The sequence below is a fragment of the Anastrepha obliqua genome, chromosome 1, assembly GCF_027943255.1.
Source record: "Anastrepha obliqua isolate idAnaObli1 chromosome 1, idAnaObli1_1.0, whole genome shotgun sequence".
In the NCBI taxonomy this organism is placed as follows: domain Eukaryota; kingdom Metazoa; phylum Arthropoda; class Insecta; order Diptera; family Tephritidae; genus Anastrepha; species Anastrepha obliqua.
The window spans coordinates 49,692,641-49,707,205 of NC_072892.1; the positions used below are offsets into that span (position 1 = coordinate 49,692,641).

Sequence of the window (14,565 nt, forward strand, 5' to 3'; positions counted from 1 at the left end):
GTTATACTTATGAACAAGTCTGTTTTTTTCCAAATTTTGAACTATATTACTATAAACTTATTCTCAAAACTAATTTGCAATACTCACCACAACTTTTTTCCATTTATCAGCTGACATAGGAATTTCGAACTGCGAAGCTATCAATGTATCCAGGAATGATTTAAGTGCATCAACACAGCTTCGGTTTCAACCAAAAATAGATCAACTTCAGACGAAAATTGTTTGCTCACAAATTGCATAAACTTCTAGTTCTTGCAACATTTTTGAATACTATTAAAGAAGTCGATTCAAAATAATTATCAGCTCTACCAAGGTAAGTTGACAGTGAGCAAATGCTCAGTGGGCATGGACCCGCGGATAGAGGGCATATACTTATTTACCTAACATAACCTCGCGATAACATCTGTTTCAGTTGACAGTATCTCACTACTGGCATCCAGCGACTAAGGATTTTAGAACTTGCCCGCGGTAACAGATACCTGCGTAAGAGCCGAACGGCCTCTTAGTTAGTTAAGCTCATCCTGTTAGTTATGAACATTAACATTAACTCAACGCTAATAGGGCGAGCGAAACAGGTACAGAAACGGCTTGGTGGCAAAGGGACCACGGTCGCCATTATATAAAAATTTATTGAGCGAGTTGGGCCCAGAGAAATACTCTGAATCGCCTCTTGGATAGATCTTTCAGACCTCAGTGCTAAGTCTCCTCATAATAATAACAATCTTACCTAGAGCAAACTAAGGTACGACAAATTTTTGTATTATCGACCTTCGCAATAATCTGTCTCTAGCTTTACAGAATGTATCCTTGGTAATCCTCCGATGTTAACCCGTTCAGTGCCGCGATTGCTGTTTCCTTGACCTCCGCTACGCCACCATGATTAGTTATCGTTAGGTGCGACTTAATTTTGCATATTAAAGATGGATATGGGCAAAGCTGATAGATTATAAGGTTTGGCCATCCGAAGCAAAATTGGGACAATCACTTCGGCTGCCACGTCATCGGGGATTCAGCAGCAGAAATGTTCGCAATGAAAAAGGAATGATCCAACGCATTGTTGTCCAAAATCCAGATGTTTTTGGCGAATACATGGAAAAGGCATGCCTAACATTGAACTAATTCATTACTGTCTGTGAGGAAGGGACACACTGTTGTTGAATGATGTCGCGGATAACGAAATATCAATACCTATTGCATTCAGTCGCGTTATCAGCAGTCGTGGATATCGTCGATTTTTTTGGCCGCGCCCTAACCATTCCTAGCCAGTGCTGACTTCGTTTATGGATTTCGGTATCATACTCAAATGCTCAGGCCTCATTTTCTGTGACTATTGTTAGTTATTTCAGCAGATTTCACTAAAAACTGGATGCTGACGCATTTTCATGACACCACTAAAAGTGCCACTAACTATGAATAATTAAAGAATTTAATAAAAGATGATGACTTTTTTTTGTAAAATATCTACCCTTCAGAGCTCAATTACATTAAACCCAACCTTTCTCTACCAAAATTCGATGACTTTTTTTAAAGTTCATATTTAACATTTCTAGTCATTTATTGAAATATTATTGCATGTATGACCTGACTTTCATCGGCAATGCAGTCTGTGAACAAACGTGGTGAAGTCGAGTTGTTGGAAAATTTGAAAAACTATTTAAAAAAACCTAAAATTTTTAAAAACTGATTATGCAGAAATTTAAATTTTTTTTCTATCAAATGCAGTGGTTGAGTAATGAGAGATTGTGTTTCTGGAGATGCTACTGGAACAACGAAAAAAATGTTACACATCACCCCGTGACACATTTCAAAACCAGACATCTCATGAAAGAATTATTATGAAAAACTAAATTTTTGAAAAGCCAATATTGCAGAAATTTTGTACTTCCTTTACTTTACCTGATACAGTCATTTCGTATTCAGAAATATAATTTTTGGAGATGTTGCTGGAAAACCAAAAAAATGTTATGCAAGTATATCACACAAACTCAACACAAAAATGCCAATGGTGCGATTTTTGAGTGCATTATTCCAGTGAATCGAGGTAATATCATAAAATTCGTTTCTTACAGTTGTGCTGCTCGTTCACAAATGGGTTGATTCGCCCAGAGGATTGCGGTTTGGATTTTTATATAAAGGGTTTTCCAATAACAGGTGCTATTTCGAGAGATGATTAACGATTTTTATGACCGGAATTGGATGGTATTGATCTAGACAACATTATTTTCAACAAGACGGCGCTATGTGCTACACAAGCAACGAAACCATTGATATTTTACGCGAAAAGTTTCCGGACTGTGTTAGTTTCCGGACTGTGTTATCTCTCGAAGGGGTGATCACAATTGGCCACCGAGCTCTTGTGATTTAATACCTTGTGACTTTTTTCTTTAGGGCCACGTGAAAGAGAAGGTCTACGCTAACAGCCCAGGGTCGATTCAAGACCTCAAAGATGGAATTCGTGAAGCTATCGAGGACATAGGGCAGGCACTTTGCAATTCGGTTATGGAAAATTTCATGAAAAGGATATTGTCCTGTATGCGTGTTCGTGGTGGTCATTTACCTGATGCTATTTTCCACTATTAACGGCACACCTTCCTCTTTATAATGAAATAAACATCCGATGATTTATTATAGGTATATTAAAAATAGCATTTTTCTTTGAATATCAAAATAACATCTCTAATTGGAAAACCCTATATAAGCGGAACTAACTCTGTCTTAAAACAACTTACATGTCACTTGAATGCTCATTATTCTTTCCGGCAACATTATAAACTTTGCGAAGCTACGCGTTTAATACGCAACATATTATTCCTGAAGCTCTTAAACAGGATCGAAAAGCTACCAATGCGGCAAATGCGTCAACAAGAGAGCCGGCAGCGACATAAATCAACTAGCCAGCGGGAACGAAGTTTCAATATAAAACAGAATACATTCATAAAATGCGCAACAGGAAAGTGCCACCTTCCAAGTGAAAACAGATCCCCTCACTCTCCACCAAACTCCGCCATCGAGTTTTCTGCTAACTTACCATCAAAGGTTTGTGCCACCGGCACTTCTGCTGTCTCTCCAGGCGGTAGCGTTTATTTATGCAAATTCTCATTTATTCATATGCACACATGCAACGTATGTACATATATACACATGCGGCATACAACATTTTGAAATTTTCCCTTTATTATTAAATTATTTGCTTTTTACCTGTTTGGTTATTTTTTAAATAATATTTCAACGAATATCTGTTTACGTGGCACATACACACATAAATGTATTCATTGAGATTATTTTCTTATCACGGTGATACAATATCCCAAATATTGTCAGGTTTAGGTATTACAACTTCGTCAATAGCCAACTTCTTGGGCAGCACATACTCAGGCTCATCCGGCAGACCATAGGCTCGAAATTCGTATGCAAAAAATTCATAAAAATACATGGCTGCAGGAGGAATGTAGTGAAAGGCTACGGCATATTTTGAAAGGCAATCTCTGCACTAAAAATATATAAAATATAAAAAAATATAAAAAACATAAAAATATAAATAAGTAACAGTATATGAAAAAGAAGGCGTATTAGAAAGCCACTACTCTAAAAGAAGATATTTGTGTGCTCATTAGATTGCACAAGAAAGTGGGTAATAAAGTTTTCAAAGGTTAATACCTATATTCAAATATAGTAAATGTAACTGACTCATAACAAAGGCTTACAAATTAAAAAAAAATATGATAAATAAAACATTTGGCCTTTGGCCGCAAACTTTCCTTGCAATAGCTTTTGACATTAATATAGCAAAAATGTTGAATATCTCTTACCGCACGTGGATTATAAAAACTGTAGAACAAAAACCAATAATCATCTGATGGTTGTGTTTCTGTTAACGCGTCAAATGGCGTAAAAGGAAAAAAACGCCATTCGCCATGGGTATCACGCGAATCGCCTGCAGTAACATTCACTGCTCGCAAACATTGACCCATGGCAACATCTTCGGCTTGATGGTCATTAATAACATCACAATTGGTATTATTAACTATAGCCGATTCAACAAAACGACGAAGCGATTCACGGCTTAAAACATAGCCGCTTCCACCAGACATGTAAACCTTAATTAAATTGTAGAAAAACTTTATATGTAGCTTCATCTTTACTTTTTAGATGTGACTGGGAAGTGTCTAACTAGAAGATGAAGGTGAAGGTAAAGATTAAGATGAAGATGAAAATGAAGATGAAGATAAAGATAAAGATGAAGATGAAGATGAAGATGAAGATGAAGATGAAGATGAAGATGAAGATGAAGATGAAGATGAAGATGAAGATGAAGATGAAGATGAAGATGAAGATGAAGATGAAGATGAAGATGAAGATGAAGATGAAGATGAAGATGAAGATGAAGATGAAGATGAAGATGAAGATGAAGATGAAGATGAAGATGAAGATGAAGATGAAGATGAAGATGAAGATGAAGATGAAGATGAAGATGAAGATGAAGATGAAATGAAGGTGAAGGTGAAGGTGAAGGTGAAGATGAAGATGAAGATGAAGATAAAGATGAAGACGAAGATGAAGATGAAGATGAAAATGAAGATGAAGATAAAGATGAAGATGAAGATGAAGATGAAATGAAGGTGAAGGTGAAGATGAAGATGAAGATGAAGATGAAGATGAAGATGAAGATGAAGATGAAGATGAAGATGAAGATGAAGATGAAGATGAAGATGAAGATGAAGATGAAGATGAAGTCGAAGATGGAGATAGACACCACGATAAGAAAACAAAGATTTAGATTAAGAACAAGATACAAGTAGTTACACAAGTTGGAATAAAGAAAGGAGAGATAGAGATAAAGGTAAAACTGAAAATGCATAAAGGAAATTATATAAGTTATAACTTATTTATTATTTGTGGATTTATCATGCATACTAAATGGTTCTAAAGGGTATATATAGCCTTACTCATAATCCTTTATGAATTCTTATTCAGCCAATTTTGATATTCCAATTGCGGGAAAATAGAACAAGATTCCTAATCTAGCATAAATTGTTACTAACTTCCCAGTCAAAATGTTTCGTGTCATTTATCATTTACCTGTTCTATGTCTCGCTGTATTTTGAAATTGTGTCCGAAATAAATTGGCATATCCGGACTATAAGGGTAAAGCATATAACGCATATTTTCGATGAAAGCAAAGCTGCAAATACGAAAAACATTCTTGAGCATAACCAAACAGGAAAAAACAGGCTTAAAAATAATTGAAAAAAAGTCAAATTAAGCTAAGTAAAAATGATTGCTGTTGCTAAAAATATCAGGATATAGGAGCCTATATAGAGTAGCCAAATACGCATTCAGGAGAAATAATAATGGACTGATTCACCAATGGCTACAAAAGTGGGGCTCGACAAGGCCAATTTTAATTTTATTTTTAGTAGGTAGGTAGGTAGGATGGTTGTCATAGAGACACACTTAGACCTTGCGCAGGTCCATTGTGATATTTTTAGTAATCGCAAGATTAATCAAACGAAAAGCATTAATAGGGTACTTTTTTTTAAGAAAATTATTTAATCGAATCGAGTTTCCAGTTCTCATTAAACGAATCATTAACGACTAATGATAAAATCATCAGCGTGGAGGAGAAATTTCATAAAGGAAAAAATGAACTTCTATGTTTAATAAAATATACATATAGTACAAAGAGAAGTTGCCCAAGAATACTGCCTTGAGGCACGTCAGATGTTACCTAAAAAGAACGGAAAAATGTGTTTTCCACCAAAGCTGTGCAGATTCTATCAGATGAATCTGATGCTCTCCAATTTAGATAGGTAGAGAGAAATCCTAAATAGGCTGCGTTTAATTTATTAAAACTCCGAATTATAGGAATTTGTTAAGTATCTTATCGACCTTCGGTTTTTAAAGGGAAAAAGATCTAAGATTACAATAGAAAAGGAAGGATGGCGTAAGAGCTTTACCGCCAAACGCAATACACTTCACTTTTACATGTGTAAAAATGACAATCATAGTCGAAGTCGATTTATACTACCACTAGCACGAAAATATTGTAGAACTATGATATGCCTACTGACGGGACATAGCCTGGATAGCAAGGAATGTAGGAAATGTAGAAAATGTAGACCATCTCCTTTGCGGATGTCCTGCGTTATTTAAAACACGTTTAAAATATCTCGGAGCACCACAGTTGGATTGGAAGATAGCTCAGCAGTAGGTCGGAAATGTCTTCATAAATTCGCAATAGAAACAGGCAACATGTGGGTGGACTGTTTCCAAATGCATAACTAGTGAAGCCCATCAGGTATTGCTATGGACCGAGCCGGCGTTAGTCTTACGCTAAGCCAACAAGCAAAATACTTAGGTGTTATCTTAGATCCCAAACTGAGCTGGAGGTCCAACGTAGGGTCCTACATCCAAAAGGTCCTACATAGCCATTGCAAGGCCAATGCTAACATATGCGGCACTATTCTGGTGGCCCGTAACAGAAAAGAAATATTGTACAACCAATCCAATCTGAACAAGATACAAAGCTCAGCGTATATCTTAACTACAGAAGCGCTTAGCACCAGTCCTACTGAAGCGCTCAATGTACTAACTCATCTAACGGGTGATCAATTAAGAGGAGTTTTTTTCATTTGCGTTTTTTTTTACAGATCGCGCGCGAGTTGTGGCAAACTGTCATCGTGGATTTGTTGAACAGCGTTTGGCATTTCATCATGGAAAGACTCACACCGCAACAACGTCTACAAATTGTTCAACTGTATTATGAAAATCAGCGTTCTGTGACAAATGTTTTTCGTGCGCTTAGACCGCATTATGGTCAACATAATCGGCCTGCCTTAAACACTATTCGACATACCATCAACAAATTTGAATCCGAATATTCATTGGTGGATAATTCTCGAATAGACCACGTCCAGCAAGAAGCATTGAGAATATAGCGACAGTAGCAGAGAGTGTACGTGAAAACCGCGATGAATCGATTCGGCACCGTTCTCAGCAACTTGGACTGTCGTATGGAACAACTTGGTCAATTTTACGGAAGGATCTTCATTTACAAGCATACAAAATACAGCTCGTACAAGAACTAAAGCCAAATGACCTTCCTGCACGTCACCGTTTTGCTGATTGGGCTCTTAAAAAGATTGAAGAAGATCCGCTGTTTTCGAGCAAAATTTTGTTCAGCGATGAGGCGCATTTCTGGCTCAATGGTTACGTCAATAAGCAAAATTGCCGTATTTGGGATGAAGAGCAACCAGAACAGGTTCAAGAGCTACCTTTACACCCAGAGAAAACAACGGTCTGGTGTGGTTTATGGGCTGGTGGAATCATCGGTCCATATTTTTTCAAAAATGATGATGGCCGCAACGTAACTGTGAATGGTGCTCGCTACCGTACCATGATATCGGACTTTTTGCTACCTGAAATTGAATCTAATGATCTCTACGACATTTGGTTTCAACAAGACGGAGCCACTTGCCATACAGCTCGTGAAACAATGACTTTATTGAGAAGTCATTTCGGAGAGCAGCTGATTTCACGTTTAGGACCTGTGAGTTGGCCACCAAGATCTTGTGATATCACACCTTTGGACTTTTTTCTTTGGGGATTCGTGAAGTCCAAGGTCTATGCTGATAAACCAGCTACGATTGAAGCTCTGGAAGCCAACATTACGCGTGTTATTCACGACATACCAGTCGAAATGCTCGAACGACTGATTGAAAATTGGACCTTCAGAATGGACCACCTTAAGCGTAGTTGCGGCCAACATTTGAATGAAGTCATATTCAAAAAGTAAATGTCAAAGAATGTCCTTTCAAATGATAAATAAAGGTTTTGAACATAATTTACATTTTTGTTTTTTTTTTAACTATTGAAAAAAGCACCTCATGATTGATCCCCCGTTATTACCATTACACTTACATATAACATAAAAACAATCGCTTCTTGTAGCGCAGTGAAACTCAGAGACATAGGAAGCTGGATAACAAGGTCGTACGGACACAACCAGATCCTCCTACAGGGACCCTCGCTGCCCAAAAACAGATCAGACTACACAGTCCCTGACTTTAACTTGAAGAAAGACTTTACGGTACGTTTTTCACCGAGAGCCGAATGGAGCAAAGGGAAGGTGATTGGAAGATACGATATTGAAATCTACACTGACGGTTCTAAGATGAACTGTAGTGTGGGAGCTGGCTTCCATTCAAAACCACTCAACCTATCTCAGCCAATTGGACTTCCTGACTATGCAAGCGTGTTCCAGGCAGAACTTTTAGCGATCAGAGAAGCATGCAAATCACTAAAACTCTGCAAGGAAGTTGGTGCAAGAGTAGCTATCTTTTCAGACAGTCAAGCAGCTATCAAGGCCTTAGACTCCAACTCCATTTCATCCAAACTAGTCTTACAGTATAGATAGGAACTAGAATTACTTAGTCATTGGCTTGAAATTACTCTGATATGGATTCCCGGTCATAGGAACATACGGGGTAATGAGATAGCGGATGAGCTAGCAAGGGAAGGTTCGACACCAGACACAGCAGAGGTGGCGCCAGTCTCCATCCCACTCAACACAATAAAAGCATACATTGCTTCACACTATCATACTTTAGCCGAAAGAAGATGGAAGCAATTAACTACACGTATTACAACAAAAAACACATGGCCGTTGTTCAAAATCCAAAGGACGAATCACCTGTTAGGATGTTCTCCACCAAAGATTTCACGTATCACTGCAACCCTTACAGGTCATTGGAAAGTAGGTGATCATGCAGCCAGACTCAACCTCCCATCCCATCTGCAGAAGCTCTCAAGCGGAAGGGGTGAAGGACAGTCTTTTCCAGTACTTATGTGAATGTCCAGGGCTAGCTCGGGCACGGCTTCGCTGCTTCGGTAAGCCTTTCTTACAGCAAATTAATGACATCTCATACTTGGAGCTCACTAAATGGATCTGACTTAGGCGCAAAAAAAAAAAACCAAAAACAAAGACTACATCACACGAGGACAGGTAGGAAAACAGTCACTAATTAGGATTATTTCAGTGCAAATACTCAACCACTTCTACAGCAACAACAGCAACAAAACGGTTTAAGCTAACTTTTGAATACTTTTAACTTCACATAAGCTTTGATTTAAAGTTGGTTATCTTATATATAATTCTCCTCCGCAAAGGAAACACAGCACTAAGATACTATACACTCGGAAGTTTCCATTCTCTGTCGAATGGCACTACCTGTAGGTGGCGCTTAAGGGGGTATTCTAGTCTAGAAATTTGAAAAAATCGTATTTTTTTAAAAATTTAGTAGTATAAGTATTCAAATATATCTCCCTAAAAGGATTTTTCAAAATTCGAATTATTTGCGAAGTTACAACTATTTTAGTGACGCGACAGCTAGACTGGTTTGAGCGGACGGCGAACTTTGAACGTGCTTTTCTCGAAACCGCTTTTATTCACTGTCAAAAAATGCTCAAAGTTCGGGCCTCTAGACTAGAATACCCCCTTAAGTATTCATAGAGATAGTTATGTCGTTGTACACAAAAACTAATTTCCTTTGAACTTCTAACTTAAAAAACACTTTTTACACTTTTTGGACAGAGTTACTCACGTATCATCATCGGCTTTGTAGAACCAGTCCATATCATCCCCATATTTGTGATATATTTGCTCAAATGCTAGCCTCGTTTTAGCCCATATTTTTTCATACGTATCCTCCACCGCTGTAATAACCAACGTCTCACCCAAATTTTCATCTGCCTGCGAGGTAACAAACAAAAGGCGATTACAGCGTCTACCCCACGTACGACGCACATGAATTGCCTTAGTTTTATGATTTGCAGGCGTGGTCATAACCCAGCAGAGGATGCGTACTTCATCAGCTAGTTGATCTGCCAAATTGCTGCTATTGGTGGAATTTTGAAGCGGCACATTTGGTTGCGAGTTTGCACTACGTAGGCGAGTCAGTTTCTGCAAATCCACAAAACCATGTCTGTAACTCAAAAATACCGCTATAAGAGCAATTTCTATTGCTACGAAAGTGATGCGCCGATGCTGTGACATTTTCGTTACGATAGTAAACTACAACTAACGTGAACCGCGGAAAGATAATTGCACTATCAATCGAAGCAATTAACTTAAAAGGATAGATAATTATGTGTGCTTTGTAAAAGTTTTTTCTTTGTAATTGATGCTATTGGATGTGATAAAAAACTTGCTGATTGAAAGCAGATACTTACTAGTGGAGTGAAATGCTGTGTAATAGATGCTGATGTGCATCCGATTCTATTTGTTTTTTACTTGTACCAAGGACTTACTCCTATCACTGTGCTACTGTTAAGGGTGACATTTTTGAGGATTTTAAATTGAAATAAAACAACAAAAATTCAAATTAATTGGCCAATCTTTATTATTTTTGTGTAGAACCATTCACGTTATTTATTTTTTAGAGATGATCTCTTTCAAATGTTGGCTGCAACTACGCCGTAATTTGGCCATCCGTAAGCACCAATTTTGAATGACTCGCTGGAAAACTTCGGTCGGAATCTAGTGAATAACTTTTGTAATGTTAGCTTCCAATGCTTCAATCAAAGCTGATTTATCCACAAATCCACAAAACATTTAGACTTTACATATGCCACAAATAAAAGTCCAAAGGTGTGATACCATACGAGCTTGGTGGCCAATCCACTGGTCCCAACGAGAGATAAATCGCTCACCGAAACGACATTGCAGTACTTCCGTTGTTTCACGGACTGTATGACTAGTAGTGCCAACTTGTTAGAACCAAGAGTTGTGAAGATTATGAGTTTCAATTTCCGGCATCAAAAAGTCGTTTATCATGGCGCAATAGCTTTCTTGTCTCTGATGAAGTATGGGCCGATGATTCCTCCAACCCATTGACCGCACGAAACGGTTGTTTACAGTGTATGTAATGGCTGTTCTTGAATGGCTTCGGTTTGCTCTTCAACCCAAATATGACATTGCTTATTGTTGTAGCCTTTAAGTCAAAAATAAGCCTCATTGTTGAGCGAAATTCGGGTCCCAAAATGCGGATCTTCGGTGACGAAACAACTGAAATGATGACGATTTGGAAGATCACCTGGCTTCAAATCTTGGACTAGTTGAATTTTATATGCTTTCAAACCAAAATATTTGCGTAAAATTGCCCAAGCAGTGCCATAAGATATGCCAAGCTGTTGTTTTCGGCGGTCTGCGCTTCCGGTCTTCGTCAAAGCTCTCATTTACAGCAGCAGTATTCTCTTCACTTCGCGCCGAACGTGGGCTTATCGGTCGAGCATCATTGAATAAAATAAAATTATTCTCAATTTTGTCGATCGTGTGCCGAATAGTGCGTTAGGTAGGACGGCCATAAGTTGACCCGAGCGAGCGATGAACACTTTCCACAGAGCGTCGATTTTCATAATAAAATTTTAAGACTTGTAAACGTCGTTGAGGCGTAAGTCTGGGAATGTCAATGAATACTGAAAAATGTATGTATTTAGTTTGACAGTAGTCACGCGTGATGTGTCAAAAAACCCCTACTGGAAAAAGTACCGCCACTTTGATCACCCTTCGCATGGAGCGTTTCATACGTCCGTAAACTTTTGAATTTTGAATTTTGTTACCACTTGGTAATTTTTTATATTTAAGGTGTATTTTAAATTTGAAAACTTAAATTTTTTTTCGTGTTATATCTGAACCATCTTTTGCGTAATCTTTATTCAGGGATTATTATCTCGAAATCTATTGGTGCTAGAAAAAAATGTTGTTAGCCAAAACTATAATTATAGTTATATTCTTCGAGTCGGAAATATTTTAAAGAAATGCCCTTTTACATATAAAGATATGTCATTGAATTTCTTGGTAAAGTGTTTTTTTTTGAGTTTTCGGCTACAAGGTTCGGTCAACATGGCTCGTGCGGTAGTGCCTGGAGGCTCTTGAAACTTTTTTGAAAAAACTAGCGGAACGGAATTATCAGGTGATATTTTGCTGTTTAAATACAATATATGCAAATTTAAAATTAAGAGAAACATTTTATTACCCTTTTTCGTTTGAGTTCCTCCTTACAGGAGTTCACCAGAAGAGAGCTGCAATACGGCCACGACAAGGCCTTGATCGCAGCTTGACTATCGGAAATTTCTCCCTCCCAACAGCGATCCCGAAGCATTTTGCATGCTTGTAGGATCGCGAAGATCTCTGCTTGAAAAACGCTGCTCGTTTCCGGCAGTTTAAATGAGACCTCAATGTTGGCTGATTTAGAGAAAACCCCCACTCCCACTCCAGATTCCATCTTGGATACGTCATTGAGAACAGAGGTACCTATATCCGTGCCGACTCTCTCCTCTTTCCAATCTCTCCTGCTCGGAAAGATAGCCATAGCACAACCCTCAAAACCCTGTTTGCGGATGGAGAAATCAGTACAAAGTACAGAGAAGGTAGGGGGGATCTGCTTCAAGATACTACTATGTCCTACAGGAAGTTGCCTCCAGAGGCCAATCCCCTTCAACAGCGCTCTGAGCAGTAATGGATTTAGCTTGCAAATCCACGGGAAGTAAGTGCAGAATGACGTTGTGGGCAGCAGTGGGTCATACTCTATAAGCACCAGTGATGCCCACACATGTAGTTTTCTGCACTCTCACTAGTTTAGTAATATTGTAGCCCTTCTGAAGAGCTACCCACCAAACTAGGCAACCGTATGTTAAAATTGGCAGAACCACGAAGTTGTAACGGGTGAATTTTTAGTTATTATCTTTTTGAACAGTTGGTTTAAACAGCTGACGTACGGTTCGTGTTTTGTTTCACAGTCAAACATCTTCAGTTTGGTCTATAATTTAAACATGAATCGTCTTACAAACGAACAACGCTTGCAAATCATTGAATTTTATTATAAAAATGCGTGTTCTGTTAAGAAAGTTTAAAGTCGAAAAATTGTGTTCAGCGACGAAGCTCAATTTTGGATCAATGGGTACGTAAATAAGCAGAATTGTCGATTTTGGAGTGAAGATCAGCCAGAAGAATTGCAAGAGCTACCAATGTATCCAGAAAAGGTCACAGTTTGGTGCGGTTTATGGGCTGGAGGTATCATTGGATCGTACTTCTTCAAAGATGTTGCGAATCGTAACGTAACTGTGAATAGTGAGCGCTACCGTGAAATGATATCCAACTTTTTTTTGCCCAAAATGCAAGAACTTGACTTGCATGACATGTGGTTTCAGCAAGACGGTGCCACATGCTACACAGCACGCGTAACAATGGACTTGTTGAGAGGCGAGTTCGGTGAACATTTTGTTTCAAGTTCGGGACCTGTCACATCGTGCGATATAACGCCTTTAGATTATTTTTTGTGAGGCTATGTTAAAGCTCATGTCTATTCAGACAAGCCTGATTCAATTAACGCATTGGAAGACAACATTAAAGCATTTATATGTGAGATACCGGCCGAAACATTGGAAAGAGTATGCCAAAATTGGACTGAGCGGATGAACCATTTGAAGCGCAGTCGCGGTCAACATTTGCATGAAATAATCTTCAAACATTAAATTATATGGACTGTACTATCGATTTAAATAATTATTTCAGGAATTTTTTTGAATTTTACGTGTGTTTTTTTGAAAAACTTTCCTATAGCTCTTAAAAAATCACCCTTTAGTTGCAAAGTACAGTCTTCACTTGTATTATCAGAATTCCTTGTGTTACTAAATCAAATACGGGTACCATTTTATTCCATAAAAATTATTGCCTCCAATCAAGTGAACCGGACTGTGTAAGAATAATAACCGGCATACAAAACTATTAGGGGCATACCATCATATCAGACTAACTGCTCTCAAAAGAAAAAAGAAAAAAATGGTTTTGACAATAACTGATAAGCCCTATTCGTTAAATTGGAAAATCTCGTTACTTTTTAAGTGCATGATAAATATATATACACACATATGTGTCTACTCAGGCATTCCACTTTTCATCAAGCTTCAGAATGCCTTCTTCTGTTTCTCACTTGCGATAATTGTCACACAAACCAGGTTGGCATGCAAGTCAATTTCTTCGAGATTCTTATCTCACTTTAACACACTTTGGAACCTAAGCATATTTAATGGCAGAGTACAACAATTTTAGACATTATGATTTTAACAGAAAAACGACAAACGATGGCACCTGAACATTCTGAGCAGTTTTGGCTATTTTTCTGTTTTTCTTTTTTTGGAGTGTTTATTATTTTTTTATAAAAGCATAGCACATTCTCTACCAAAAACCATGTAAATCCAAATTTTGTACTGTATACAAAAATTAGAATAATTTTACAATTAATAAAAAATTTTACTAAGAATTTGTATAATTAAATTATGAATAATCAACACGATTTTGTAACAACTTCAAACTGACACGTTACTATACAAAAATTTAATAATACGTAAGTGCAACTGCATACCAAAAATTGGGTAAAACTTTGAAAATTTTGATCACAGAAAAAATGGGGAAAAAGTGTGGTTTACCGAAGATAAAAAGGCATATTGAAGTGTTGACTTATATCCTGTAAAATAAAATACTGATATAAAACGCACCGGGGCACA

General features: G+C 37.8%; 1 protein-coding gene across 1 annotated transcript; it reads right to left on the reverse strand.

Moving 5' to 3' along the window:
* Positions 1–3,193: 3,193 nt before the first annotated feature.
* On the reverse strand, positions 3,194–10,200 carry LOC129235405 (glycoprotein-N-acetylgalactosamine 3-beta-galactosyltransferase 1-like). Its single transcript, XM_054869227.1, has 4 exons — positions 9,603–10,200; positions 5,080–5,182; positions 3,810–4,097; positions 3,194–3,490 (listed from the first exon to the last, which is right to left on the reverse strand). The coding sequence occupies exons 1-4, from the start codon at positions 10,052–10,054 to the stop codon at positions 3,290–3,292; spliced, it is 1,044 nt and encodes a 347-aa protein (XP_054725202.1). The 5' UTR covers positions 10,055–10,200; the 3' UTR covers positions 3,194–3,289.
* Between the last annotated feature and the right edge of the window lie 4,365 nt (positions 10,201–14,565).

What these genes read in the sequence shown, in the direction of transcription:
- LOC129235405 (XM_054869227.1), bottom strand. Translation starts at nt 10,054, where the DNA reads ATGTCACAGCATCGGCGCATCACTTTCGTAGCAATAGAAATTGCTCTT. An exon ending in TACAAAGCCGATGATGATAC is followed by an intron (nt 5,183 to 9,602) that starts GTGAGTAACTCT and finishes TCGTATTTGCAG; the next exon opens with CTTTGCTTTCATCGAAAATA. An exon ending in TACAGCGAGACATAGAACAG is followed by an intron (nt 4,098 to 5,079) that starts GTAAATGATAAA and finishes AATTTAATTAAG; the next exon opens with GTTTACATGTCTGGTGGAAG.